This window comes from Mustela lutreola, chromosome 17 (genome assembly GCF_030435805.1).
Source record: "Mustela lutreola isolate mMusLut2 chromosome 17, mMusLut2.pri, whole genome shotgun sequence".
In the NCBI taxonomy this organism is placed as follows: Eukaryota; Metazoa; Chordata; class Mammalia; order Carnivora; family Mustelidae; genus Mustela; species Mustela lutreola.
In genome coordinates, this window is record NC_081306.1 from 35584809 (window position 1) to 35597733 (window position 12925).

Sequence of the window (12925 nt, forward strand, 5' to 3'; positions counted from 1 at the left end):
CTTCATCCTCCTGTGGCTGTGTTTTTCCAGCTGAGCTCTGTAAAGTACAGTAGGGGCCCTGTCCCTGCAGAAAACGGGCTTGTCAGCTGTTGTTTTCTATGCTCATTTCACCTGGTGAGAAAAACCCCTCTAGACTTTTTCTTGGAGTCGTGCACGTCTGAAGTTGTCTGTGAGAGTTGTCACTTCAGCCACTGTTGTGTGGTGCTCTGAATATCTAACTTCACATTCCTCCTGGAACGGGGGCAGACGAGGACGTGTAACCTTGGCCCTTGTTTATTTGCAACATCTGCTATGGTCAGTGCCTTTCGGCTGCCGTGGTTGCACTTTCTGTCTGTCCGGGAGTCCGATGCTTGACATGGGCAACAGTGAAGCATGGAATGGGCACGCCATAGACGCCCAACCGGGGCTCACATGGACCTGAAAGGTTCTGGGATTGGAGGCTAAGCTGTCATCTGCAGGGCCCGGGCAGTCCCTGACCCATGGGGGCTGTGCTGGAGGAGCAGGTGGGCAGCCTGCCATGACCCCGGGCCCGGCTGCGAGGCACAGTTGGTGTGCCGTTCCCGGTTCCAGCCGTTGCCATCCTGGCTCCCGTCAACACGTGGGTGCCCCGTGTTCGCGCTCACGTCCTTTAAACCTCAGCCTGCTGAGCCCTAGGCTTTACATTTGATGGTGGTAAGAAAGAAAAGTTCCAGGCTTTGGTCGTTTTTCCAGATTTTTAACAGAGCTTTCAAAAATTTACTTTTGATTGTTTTAAACTTGTTAGTTGTAATTGTTTTACATAATTTGTTAATAAAAGAATTTCCGAAACACGTGTGCTTGTTTTGTTCTGTTCTGCTCTAGAAACAGGTTTCCCAGGCCAGGCCCAGGCAGAATGGCCTGACCTGTCCTGCGTGTCAGGGGCGGCCTCTGTGCTCTGGCTTTTGGCTGGGGCATCAGGGTGGGTGCAGCTCCAGCTCCCCCAGCATGGACCAGCCATCCTGGTCCTGTTTCCAGAGGAGACCTTTGCTCTCTTGCGGGAACTAGAGCCTTGGGCTCTCCGGCATCTGCCTGTGGGTCACAGGTTGGAGCCTTCGTGGAAGGGAGATGTGGGCATCACCCTGGGCAGTGCTCTCTGTTCCCCTTGCGTTGGTGGTGGGGCGGGGACGTCCTGGTGCTCAGAGCTGACCTGCCGCCCGGAAGAGAACAGGGCCAGGCTGGGACAGCTGTGCTGACCTGGGGGGAATCACTTGAGCTCAGGCCTGGCCCCCACTGCTCCACTGACCTCTGCACCTAGCACGCGGCTGCAGTCTCCCAAGCCAGATTTCTCAGGCGCAAACTTATTGGATCTGGCCTCTGAGCGACTTTCATCCAACGCAGGAGCGGCTTGTTCATGCCAGTCGTTCTCCCCATGAGGGCACACCGCCCCAGAGGCTGTAGGGAAAAGCGGGGCACAGTCCGGTGCACTTGCACAGATGCCTGATGGTCAATGCCAGTCCGGCCCAGGGTGTGGTGGAGATGAAATGCAGCTAGAAAGATATCCTGAGCAGAAACCAGAAGGTCACTTCAAGGTTGTTCTAGAAATGCATTCATAGGGAGAAGCATTTGTAGTCGAGATTACTTTTGTTAAATAACTGGTGGGATTGGCTGCCCGTTGGTGGAAACGCTCCAAGGCCAAGCCTCTGGCTCTCAGGCTTCCCTATAGAGTAGGTGAAGCAATCCAGGAGCCCTGGGGTTTGGCAGTGAGTGAGGGCAGAGACATGAAGTCTGAGCCAAGGTCTGGAGCCCGACCCCGCATGCCCAGCATGCAGCTGGCTTGTGTCCTCCGGGGCCCAGGCCACCCAGCTGCTCGGGGCCTCCCGAGCCACGTGTGCAGTCCCATGTGTGCGACAGTTAAGGACTGGCTGGGCTCCTGGGGCTTGCTGATGTCACTGAGACAGGGCGGGTGGGGGAGTGGGGGCTCTGGGCAGACAGGTAGCCTTGCCTTGCCTGCCAGGAGAGCAGGGAGCACGCCATGCCTGCCGGCCCCACTGCTGGCCCCGCGGCTGGCCCTTCCCCGGCCAGGGGCAGCCCGGCCATGAGAGAGGTGGAGCCCAAGGACCAGCCCCTCACGGTGAGCATCCCCCCTTGTGTTCCCAGGCTGCCACCTCCTGACCCTCTTGGTGCCTTGTTGGCACGAGTCAGTGTGCAGGACTGTGGGTTCCCTTCCAGGGCCTTGCCTCTACTCCCCTGTCTCTGCCTCTCCCCCCACCCCCTGCCAGCCCTGTGATTCCCCCAACAAGCTCCAGGCCCTGCGGGGGGCTTCAGCCTACTTGGTGGTTGGTGAGCTGAGGTCGGTTACAGGGAGACCCTTGTGGAGCAGGGTGCGGGGCCCTGGTGCATTGGGAGGATGGGGAGCAGCCTCTGGGGGTGGGGGGATTCTGGATGGCAGCCGCCACGGTGTTCTGCCCACAGGTAGCACTTCGGATCCGTCCGCTCAGTGACACAGAACTGGAGGAAGGGGCCGCTGTCATTGCCCACAAGGTGGGGAACCAGGTGAGACCACAGGGGCACAGGGCGGGGGCAGGCACGGGGCGTGTGTTCACGGGGTTGCGATGCTCACTTACATGTGCTTTGCCAGCTCAGCTGTTCCCAGCTATTCCCCACACCAGGCAGAGCTAAGAGGAACACAGGACTGTCCCTATCCTGCTTGCTGTCACAGAGGATCAAGCAGGGCAAAGGGGTCACTCTCAGACCTGGAGCAGTTCCCAGAGGAGGCGAGAGGGGGCAGTCCTGGCAGAAGGGAAGTCAGCCCCCAAGGTTGGGGGCGGGGGGGGGGGGGCGCGAGTGTGGCTGCTCTGAGGACACAGGGCAGGAGAGGCAGAGGGGACCAGAGCCCTTTGGCAGGTCTAGCTAAGGGTCTAGGGCCCTCGTTTGAAAAGGGCCCCAGGTAACAACGGTAATAGCGGGTTCTGCCGGGACCCCGCTGTCCCTGAGCTGTCCCTGCAGGTGACATGTGTCGCATTGCAGAATGAATGCCAAGTATGGGCTAAGACAGATTTTGTCAGATGAATTGGATTTTTCCATTTGTCATTAGCAAGGCAGTTGTAATGAGGGATTGAATGTCGTGCCTAGGAGAAGGTTTGCACGTCAGAGGCAAAGTACCAGGATGTTGGGGAGCCCTGGCTGCCACCCCCCCACCAGGTCGGGCGCCCCGTGCTGACCTGGCAGCTGGGGAGCAGTAGAGGATGCTGTGGGACAAGGAAATGGACAGCCGCCTCAGTGGTGCGGACACCTCGGGGTGCGCGGGGCAGAGGCTGCGGTGAATTTAGATCCATGAGCAGCCCATGGTGACAGTCATTACACTGGGGGGAGCAGAGTCGTGCAGGGACGAATCTGGCTCAGGTGTGAAGAATGTAGGTGTTCTTTCTATGGAAGCAGCATTGCTTCTGCTGAGTTCATGTGCTAAGTGAGCTGGGGGTCAGGGATGCGGCGGGGGACCCAGCCGGGCTGCTGTCACTTGGGGACCGGTGACCGCCCGGAGCAGGGACTGCCTTGTGCATGGTCAGAGGAGGAAGGGAAGGCCCTGTCACATAACTCTGAAGGCAGAATAACAATTTCCTGGGACCGATAGTGGTTCTCAGGGTAGTGTCATTAGTCCCCAGACCTTGGTGCTGGCCTATCTGGAAACGACGGATGTCCTCCCGGGGAGCGCCCCCACTGTCCATGGTACCTCCTGTCCTCCCTGATACTGGAAGTCATAGGCCCCCTTTTCGTCCTGGCGGTCACACACCTGGGAGGTGACCGGCGCCCCCAAGTGAGAAGTGTCCCCTGCTGGCCCTGGTCCCGGGCAGCTCCGTGGGCATGAACGCTGCCCAGGGGTTCCTGCAGGTCATGATGAGACTTTCTCCCACTCCTCTGGCTTTGGGGATCTGGTGACTTGAGGGAAACAGGACACCTCTGGAGGGCAGGGAAGGAAGTGGCCTTTGTGAGTTGAAGCTTCATGTTTCCCGGGGCCATTGTCCTTCTGAAGCCTTGGAACTCGGGACCTGGCTGGTCTGCTTGGCACAGGGGGAGCTGTGTGTGCGAGGTCCCCGAGGCCCTCTCTGCCCTCTCTTCCCCCCCAGGCCGCCTGCTCTGCTGTTCCTTCCATCGCAGGGTCCTTTCAGAGCCCACCTGGGGCCTGGCTCCAAGGTCCCCTTGCTCTGGAGTGCACGAAACACAGCTGGGTTTTTAAGAACTGGAGGGAGACCCCTGTAACTTACAGGTCACCATTTTAAGCTGAGCAAGTCAGTGGCTGTGAGGACACGCAGCCCTGGGCAGACACCACCTCTGTCCAGTTCGAAACATTTCCGTCTCCCGGGAAGGGTCCCTTGCCCACTCTGAGCTGCCCCCCCACCCTCCCCTGGCCCCCGCTGGCCAGCTTGCTGACCGAGGCCCACGGGGTGTGGCCTGGTCCTACCCAGGCTGGTGGTTCTGAGGCTCATCTGTGTGGTGGCACATCCACGTTTCTGTGTAACACCATGTTCTGATGGGACCTCAGGCCAGCCAGAGGCAGAGAGACCCGGGTGAGAGCCCCCGGATTGTCTGCCGACTCGTTTCCCCCGCAGGGGCACCTGGCCTCTTCTCCCGGTGTGTACGCGCTCCCTTTGACTGGGCAGCTAGAGACGTTGCGCCCCTCCGCCCCCAGAGATGTCCCTGCGTGTTCCCTAAAAACACGGATATTCTGTGACCATGGGAGAGCGACCAAAATCACGAAGTTGATACTGATGATACCTCACCAGCACGTGTGTTTATGGCTGGCTCTTTTCTCTCAATCGTGTTATTTTATAGCAAATTCTAAAAAGATTTGTTTTTCACGTATGAGAGCCATTGCAACTGATACTTCTTGGATACTGAGCATGTGATCGCTTGTGCCCCTTACGGCTGTGGGTTCTGTTCCCAAGTCCACCTTATACATGGGAAAACAGCACCCAGGTTGGTGGGGAAACTTGCCCGAGGACTTCCGCTGATGAGAGCCTGTTCTGAACCTACCTGGTCCCCCAACATTCTGGCCTGGCTGACAGCGCGCTCACCTGGCGGGAACTGTGTGGATGGGAGCTGCCCCCACCAGATCCCTTTCCTGAGATCCTCTCCACAAAGTTTGAAAGTGGTTAGCTTATGTCATGGAAAACTTGTTGGCCCGAAGCCGGGGCAGGCCCCGGGGGCTCCCAGCCCTGCCTGACTCCCCAGGAGCCTCTGGGCAGCCCTTGCCTCCTGAGGCCTCTGTTTCCAAAGCTGTGGACAGAGGGAGGGGTTGACTGGGTAGCCAGTGGGGGTACGGGTACACAGGTTGGCCAGGCTCTTGGTCTGCCCAGTTGTGCATGCAGGATTCACCCAGCGCCCATGCTCCCCACCAGCCCAGGAGCTCCTCCCGCAGTAAACAGAGCTGATTGGTCTCTAATTGCTCTGCCCCCATCCCCAGAGGCCCTCCTACACCGTGCTTCATAATTATGTATTTGTATGAGATGGAAGAGGCCCGGGGGAGGGGGCCACCTTGCACTGGCTTGGAGCAGCAGAGGGGACTGCAGAGCTTGGGGGTGGGCAGGAGGGGCATGGGCGCACACTTGGGTACCCCGGGGTTTGGGGGGGTATGGAGCGCCCCTTCTTCCTTTAATTCACCAAAGGGCCCCATCCCTATTGAATGGGTGCTGGGGTACAGAGCTCAACAGGCCCGGGGCAGGGGTGCAGGAATGTGAATGGGAGGTGGAGAGGATAGGAGGACCAGACCCCCACCCCCGTGCCCCGGCTGAGCAAAGAGGCCTGCAGCCCTCCTGGGATATAGACTAAGTCCCGGGCGTTCCCAGGCAAGGACCAGTCCTGGGGTCCTTCCGGGCACATGGAGCCCACCCTGATTCTGTGAACAGCCTCTCCTCTGATGCCTCCCTCCCCCGCCACAGACGGTGGTACTCATGGGCCCCAGCGAAGATCCCGAGGACACGCTGCGCACACACCGGTCGCGGGAGAAGACCTTCATCTTCGACGCTGTTCTGGACCAGCATGCGTCACAGGTACTCTGCGGCCCACCGGCCCCTGTGAGCTCCCACGGGGGCTCACCAGACCCTGGAGCCCTCCTGGGGAGGACTCAGTGGCCAGGTGGTCCCGTCCACCACTTGTCACAGGAGTCTCCCTGCTGAATAAGGAAGGGGCTGGCACTTGGGCTGTCCTGAGGCAGGGAGCGGGAGGCGCCACGCACGGGGCCCTGGGTTCATGCAGGTTCTCATTCGTCCATCCAGACAGGGCAGGGTCCCCTCCGCCCTGTGGCTGGAGCATGCTCCCCACCCACATGGGCCCCCATCCAGCGAGGGAGGCAGGTGCTGAGTCAGCACTGTCGTGGGCACCAGCAAGGCACGCAGCGGTTAGCCGGGATCCGGAGGAGGGGCAAGCCAGCGGGGACAGCTGCAGGGGACCAAGGGTCCTGGCGTGGGCCTTAGCTGGCCCCTTCTGCAGACCGGGCGCGGGAGTCTCAGCATCAGGCCGCACTCACCAGCACCCTCCCCCAAGGACGAAAGGCTGTCTGGCTCATCCCCTGACCCCCACCTGTGAGAGGGATCTCATTGCCCCACACCATAGAGGGGAGCCTGGGGAGCCCGGCAGAGCAGGATTGGCACCTGGGCTTCTGGAGATGGGGATGTCCGCCAGGGAGAGGACATCTAGGGGATGTTTGGCCCCGAGACCTGTCCAACCCTGCCCACCCTGTCCCTGCCCTCTGGGCCCCGGCATGGCTTGTCTCGGATGCACCGGCTGCCTGGGGGCCCCGGAGTGGCCCCCCACTTCAGGACACAGCTGTAGTTCTATTGATAACGGATTTGCTCCACGTGGCCGAGCCGGGTGTTGTCCGAGCGGACATGTGCTCTTACTCCCAAGATCTTCATGGGGCTGGAAGTAGGAGGGAGTTGAACAGTGGCCCCTGCGGAGGGCTGTCTCACGTGCATGGTCCTGCCAGCCTCTCGGAAGCTCTCCACGCTGTCCTGAGATGGGGCCCCATTGTACAGATGGGGAAACCAAGGCTGGACGCTAGAGAGTTGCAGGCCAGGTCCCAGCCCCTGATGATGGAAGTCCAGAGTTGGGGAAAGCAGTACCCATGCCCAGATGCTGTGAGCCGTGTTGCCAGCCAGGGCTACTGGGACAGTTCTGTGATGTGGGGAGCAGGGTCCAGACGGGCACCCAGGAAGGGCAGCAGATACGGCATTGTCATTTCTGTCAGGTCCAGCCATACATACACACCTGGAGGTGTCCTTCCTTGAATACCCCTGTGGGCAGGGAGCTCGCTACCACACTTGTTGCTCGGTGTTGCTACCTTATGTGGGGTTTTGTGGGCCTGAGATTTGTCAGGCCCATCCCAGTTTTATCCCATGATGTGGAGTCCTCTTGCCCTTGCAAGTCCTGTGCTGCCTTCTAGTCCCAGGCACTGTGTCTGACTTCTCTCAGCTCCTGAGAAGCCTGGAGTGGCCCCATCCGTGTCCATCGCCAGACATGTGACAGGCCTCGTGGCGGGAGCTGTCATGCACGCTTGTGTGTAATCCTCCCCGATGGCTTCTCCAGGAGCCCGGCCCTGTCTCACACCGTGGGGTGGCAAAGCAGCAGGATGGGGACTGGAGCCCATGCCGCATCTAGACTGGCCCCCTCCCAACGGTCCTTGGCCATGGGCAGACACCACACACCGGTCCAACTCTGGCTGGGTCACATGTCCCACTGTCTGTCCTTCCGTCCGTCCACAGGAAGATGTGTATCGTGCCACCACCCAGCACCTCGTGGAAGGTGTCGTGTCTGGGTACAACGTGACGGTGTTTGCCTATGGCCCCTCAGGTACCACTAAGGGCCGGGCCCCCAGAGGGGGCGGGGCTGACAGCCACAGTGCTCTCCCTCCCAGCACAGAGCACCACCCTGCACCAGCGTGTGGTGCTCTCCCTGCGCCCACTGGCTCCTTCCATCCTCGCTGCGGCCCCCATGGGCAGTGAGTGCCACCCCCTTGGCACACACAAGGAAGCTGAGACTCAGAGGGCACACATGGCTGGTAGGCGTGCATGTAGGGGTCCAGCCACCTCTGCCCCTTGCTGCCCACGAGAACCCACAGACGTCTCCACAACTAGCAGTTGGGCTCCACAATGGTCCCCGAAGCTTAGCCACCTCTCACGTCCTGAAAGCCAGGATGGCAGAGGTTGGAGCAGATGGGAAGATGGAGGCCTGGGAAGCCCTTGGCCCAGGGTCATGGCCTGGGGACGTCACTCACGCCGTGGATATTAACACACACCTACTGCCTGCCAGGATCTGGCGGGGGGGGGGGTCTTTGGGGAGCAGGGGCAGGGGGCAGGTGGCATTCCTGTTGATAGACATGAGCCCGCCTCCGTGTCCGGGGTTTCTTGTGCAGGGGAGCCATCAGACTTCCGCGGGCTTCCCTTTGCCCCCGTTTCCGAAACAGAAAACGAGCATGTCTGAGTGTTCAGGACCGTTTGCCTAAGGTGGTGGAGTTGTGGACCGTCAACTGGTGGCACGTGTCCGGGCAAGGTAGGAGCCCGCCTCAGGAGTCCCCGCCCTGGCGGCTGTCCACCTGCCCACAGGCGCGGGGAAGACCTACACCATGCTGGGCATGGACACGGAGCCCGGCATCTACCTGCGGACCCTCACCGACCTCTTCCGGGCCATTGAGGAGGCCCGCGACCATGCGGACTGCAGCGTGTCCATGTCTTACCTGGAGGTGAGCCTGCCCGCTGGCCTCCTGGGAGACCTCCGCCCTTGGGGCGTCGGAGTTCTGCTGAGATGTACCTACTGTGCTGTTCTTGCCCCACAGCTGCTGCATTTCCCTCTTGTGTCTCTCCTCCCAGATTTATAACGAAGTGATCCGGGATCTCCTGAACCCATCCTCGGGGTTCTTGGACCTGAGGGAGGATTCTCGGGGCAACATCCAGATCGCAGGCATCATGGAGGTCTCCACCTCGAACGCCCAGGAGGTGAGGGTCACCGGGGCCCATGGAGGGAAGGGGGCCTCGGCCTCAGCCGCCACGCTCGCCAGAGCTCAGATAACGCAGCCCCACGTTGTTTCCCTGCTAATGGGGCAGCACACGGTGCGTTCAGGGTAGACATCGCTGACCACTGTTCCCTCTGCGCCCAGATGTGGGCGAGGAGCCTGTTCCCACACAGCACCCCAGCCAGTCCCAGCCCATCTGAAATCCCCCATGTGCTCGGTGGTCCCAGCACCTCCTGGCACACAGTGGGCACCCCGCCGAGGCTGGCTGGCCTGGTTCCTGCAGCGGCTTGCACACAGATGTGTTCCAGCCTACCTGCCAACCTCAGCGAGCCCGTATGCCTGTGGGGTTCTGTGGCAGAAGGTTCTAGAACTGGTCCTGGCTGGGTAGGGAAGATGTGGGTGACCCAGTGACGGGGTCTGCCATGGGTAGAGGAGAGGGAGGGTGACACCAGTGTCTGCCCTCTGCCATCCCGGCTGGATTGGTTAGCTCGATCAATGGGTCACTCCGAGGCATAACCGAGACACTGCTTCCGCCAGACAAGGTTCTGCAAAGAGCTGCCCGAGGGGGGCCGGGGGACCAGCCCTCCGGTGGGCCCCACGTGGTGTTGGGGGAGTGTGTGGCCCCCTTGCCCAACTCCGCCTGTGTCCTCAGATCATGCAGCTCCTCACCAAAGGCAACCGGCAGCGCACGCAGGAGCCCACGGCCGCCAACAAGACATCCTCTCGCTCCCACGCAGTGCTACAGGTCACTGTGCGCCGGCGGAGCCGCGGGGCAGACTCGCTGGAAGAAGTGCGCGTCGGGAGGCTCTTCATGGTGGACCTGGCGGGCTCGGAGCGGGCGTCACAGGTTCTCTGACCACCCCCCACCCAACATACCTGTGGTTACCCCCACCTAACATCCCTGCAGTTACTCCTCGTGGTCTATGAGTGGGGCCCTGCCCCTCCTTGTCCGCCAGCGCCCGCAACTCCCAGTGTGGTGCCCGCTCGCGACCTGCTTACCGTGCACATGGAGTCTCAAATGTTGCGAGGCAGAGCCCGCAGGGCTGGTACCTGCAGGCTTGTAGGTCTTGAGTGGCAGGCTGTCCTGACAATGAACCACATCCAGACCCACCCCAGTGCCGAGCCTCTGGGGGGAAGACAGATGCTTGAGCCGATGAAGAAGGCCTGAGGAGGCCTGTGTTTAGAGATTGGAGTCCATGCAGAGGCTGTGTGATCCCAGAGGAGGGCAGGGTGCTGGCATGCAGTCTCGGGGCTGAGCCTGAGGGCGTCCTTAGGAGTTTGGTGGGATGCAAGGAAGGGCATGTCAGGTAGAGGGAACAGTGTGTGCAAAGCGTGGCTGTTAGGAGGACGGCACCCAGTTTACTCCAGCCCAATGTGGATGTAAGCCTGACAGTCTTTCTGAGTGTCCCACCTGCCTGCCCCTGAGCCCTTGGTTCGCCTGTCCTTAGAGGTACTTGTCACTCGAAGCAGGGGCTGTGCTTACCTTCTGCCTAGCCCAGGGCCAGGCACAGAGCATGTGCTGGATGGAGGCCGTGCTCACAAAGTAGTGCTGTCACCAAATGCCCAGGCCTTTAGCAGGTGTAATCCATGTAATCCCCCAAGCAGAGGATAAGGTGGGCCACAGATGTGGAGGCTGGGCCCCAGGCAGTGTGGTGGCTTGGCGGTGCACAAGATATTCAGTGTTAGATCCAAGCTTTGGACCCGGGGGCATCTTGCCCAAATCTGTGCCGTCTGCTGCTGTGTTAGCTGGCCCCCGGTTTGCACTGACACTCTCTGTTTGGGGTTTTATCATGGGGTCGTCACATCTGTTCATGCCCTGCCCTTGGTGTGCCTGTAGCTGAAGTGAGCAGGGCCAGCGGCCAGGGGCAGACTGCTTTGAAATGCCATGTGTTCATAGACCATTTGATGCACAGTAGGGCCAGGAGACCCGGAGATGACTGCCATTGGGAAGATAGTCCTACTCACAGCTCGCAGAGGAGGGCGTGTGGGATTTCACGCGGTGAGGCAGCAGGGCCGGTCAGCAGGCAGAGGAAGGCCGCCCTGTGGGCGAGAGCCTTCTTGTGGTTGCCCCAGGAGGAGCAGGTGTGGCGGGGTGAGCAGGCTCAGGATGGCTAGTTAGAGTAATTTCCATGACTCTGGGGCACAATGGCTATTTGTCTGGTTCCCGATCCTGGGGGATTCATGCGGGGTGACAGTGGCCCAGAGTGAGGTGGCAGAGGTGTGGGCTCTGGGTTGGTGGTCTGGATTTGAAAAGCTTGTTCTATATCACTGGGAATTGGCTAATGCTGAGAGGGGCAGTCCCTCCAGGATCAGGAAGGACCCCAGTTGTCAGAGCATTAGAGCACCGAGGGAAGGGCATGGCTGACCCATGGACAGATGTGGGTACAGACAAGATCACATAAGGGGGCCTCGTGTGACAGAGGTCTGGGACTCTGGCCTGTTCTAGCTGGGCCCAGCTGTGTCCTCGGGGCAAGATGGAGAGGGTTGCCAAGAGGGGTCCAGGGTCTGGCTCTTTGCTCTCACTCTGCTCCGACTTGCTGTGTGCCTTTGGGTAAACCACTGTCCCTCTCTGGGCCTTGGTTTGGGTTTAGGTGTATATTCAAGTGGCCTACGTGGGTTACTTTAACAATCTGCTTGGCTCTCACGAGCTGTTGTTTCTTCATAGAAAATCAATTGTGAAAGCCTTCGTTCCAGGGCACGAGGTCTCAGAGAAAGCCCCCTAACTCTATGACAGACATGTGACATGAGCAGCCGCCTGGCTCTGGCCACACTAGCAGCTGTGGTCCCGCCCTGCACCGGCTCCCCCATAACAAACGTAGTAGCTGGCATTTACCTCTCGCCTCTGGGGACCTAGCCTGACCTGGCCTGTTGCACATGTTACACACTAAATCCTCCCCATTATCCCACGAGGTTGGGAGAGTGAGGAAGCTGGGGCAGACTGGGAGATCTGTCCGAGATTCTCAAACCATGTTCTAGGTTGCCTCCCAAACCCACACCCTTAATGAGAAAAACATTTTTTTTTTTTTTCTGATTTCAAATGTATTAGAAGCACAGTGCAGAAAATGTGGAAACTACAGATAAGGGGAAGAAAGTAAGAGACCGTGCCGTGCTTGCACTCAGAGGTGTTTATCCTAAGGGCATTTTGGCTTATCTATGCAGCCCACACCACGGGCTGGGTGCTGCCAGGGTCCTGGGCTCTGGGGACACTTGGCTACCAAGGAGCCTGGGGTCCATCAGGGAGTGGGTGGGCAGACGTGGAAGGCAGCAGAGAGCAAGGCGGTTGCCGGGCAAGTGAAATGGTGGAAGAAATAGGATGGGGGGCCGGCTGCTACCATCCCTGCTTCGGAGAGCCGGGTGGGGTTGCCCCTGCAGGAGGGGACGCCGAGCCACGGCCAAAGGATGGGCAAGTTCCGGTGTGGGGGGTGCTGTCAGCATGAACCCCGGTCTGTGTCTCATGAAGGTGGGGCTCCTGTGCACAGACAGCCCCCACCCCCAGTTCTCATCTCACCTAACGAAAGCTTATAGTCCCGGTGAGCGTAAGCGTGCGGCGCTGCCTCGTCCCCTCCTGTAGCCATCTGAGCCATCCAAGCGTGCCATCGGAGCTGTGCAGGCCCGGGGAGGGATGGGCCAGCACACGGCCCGGCCCGGACCTCTCTTCTCCCGCCCAGACCCAGAACCGCGGCAAGAGGATGAAGGAGGGAGCCCACATCAACCGCTCCCTGCTGGCTCTGGGCAACTGCATCAGTGCACTCAGCGAGAAAGGCGGCAGCCGGGCGCAGTATGTGAACTTCCGGGACAGCAAGCTCACAAGACTGCTGAAGGTACAGCCCATCTGCCTCGTAGGGGGCGTCCCTGCCAGGAGGGAGGCCCGGACCTGGGTCTCAGGGCCCCTCCAGGGACCCCTGAAGGCACGAGAACCCTGTAGGAACCATGACTGGTCACTGCCTGACTCTCGCCCCATCC

The 12925-nt window shown here is 60.2% G+C and overlaps 1 protein-coding gene across 1 annotated transcript in view; it reads left to right on the forward strand.

Annotated features, from left to right (window-relative positions):
* Positions 1-2053: 2053 nt before the first annotated feature.
* LOC131820060 (kinesin-like protein KIF19) overlaps positions 2054-12925 on the forward strand; it is a 31507-nt gene continuing 20635 nt past the window's right edge. The window contains exons 1-8 of the mRNA XM_059155542.1: positions 2054-2089; positions 2431-2511; positions 5895-6005; positions 7716-7803; positions 8556-8692; positions 8820-8945; positions 9615-9809; positions 12631-12783. Of these exons, the coding sequence (XP_059011525.1) occupies positions 2054-2089; positions 2431-2511; positions 5895-6005; positions 7716-7803; positions 8556-8692; positions 8820-8945; positions 9615-9809; positions 12631-12783 (927 nt within the window). The remainder of the gene's footprint in view (positions 2090-2430; positions 2512-5894; positions 6006-7715; positions 7804-8555; positions 8693-8819; positions 8946-9614; positions 9810-12630; positions 12784-12925) is intronic.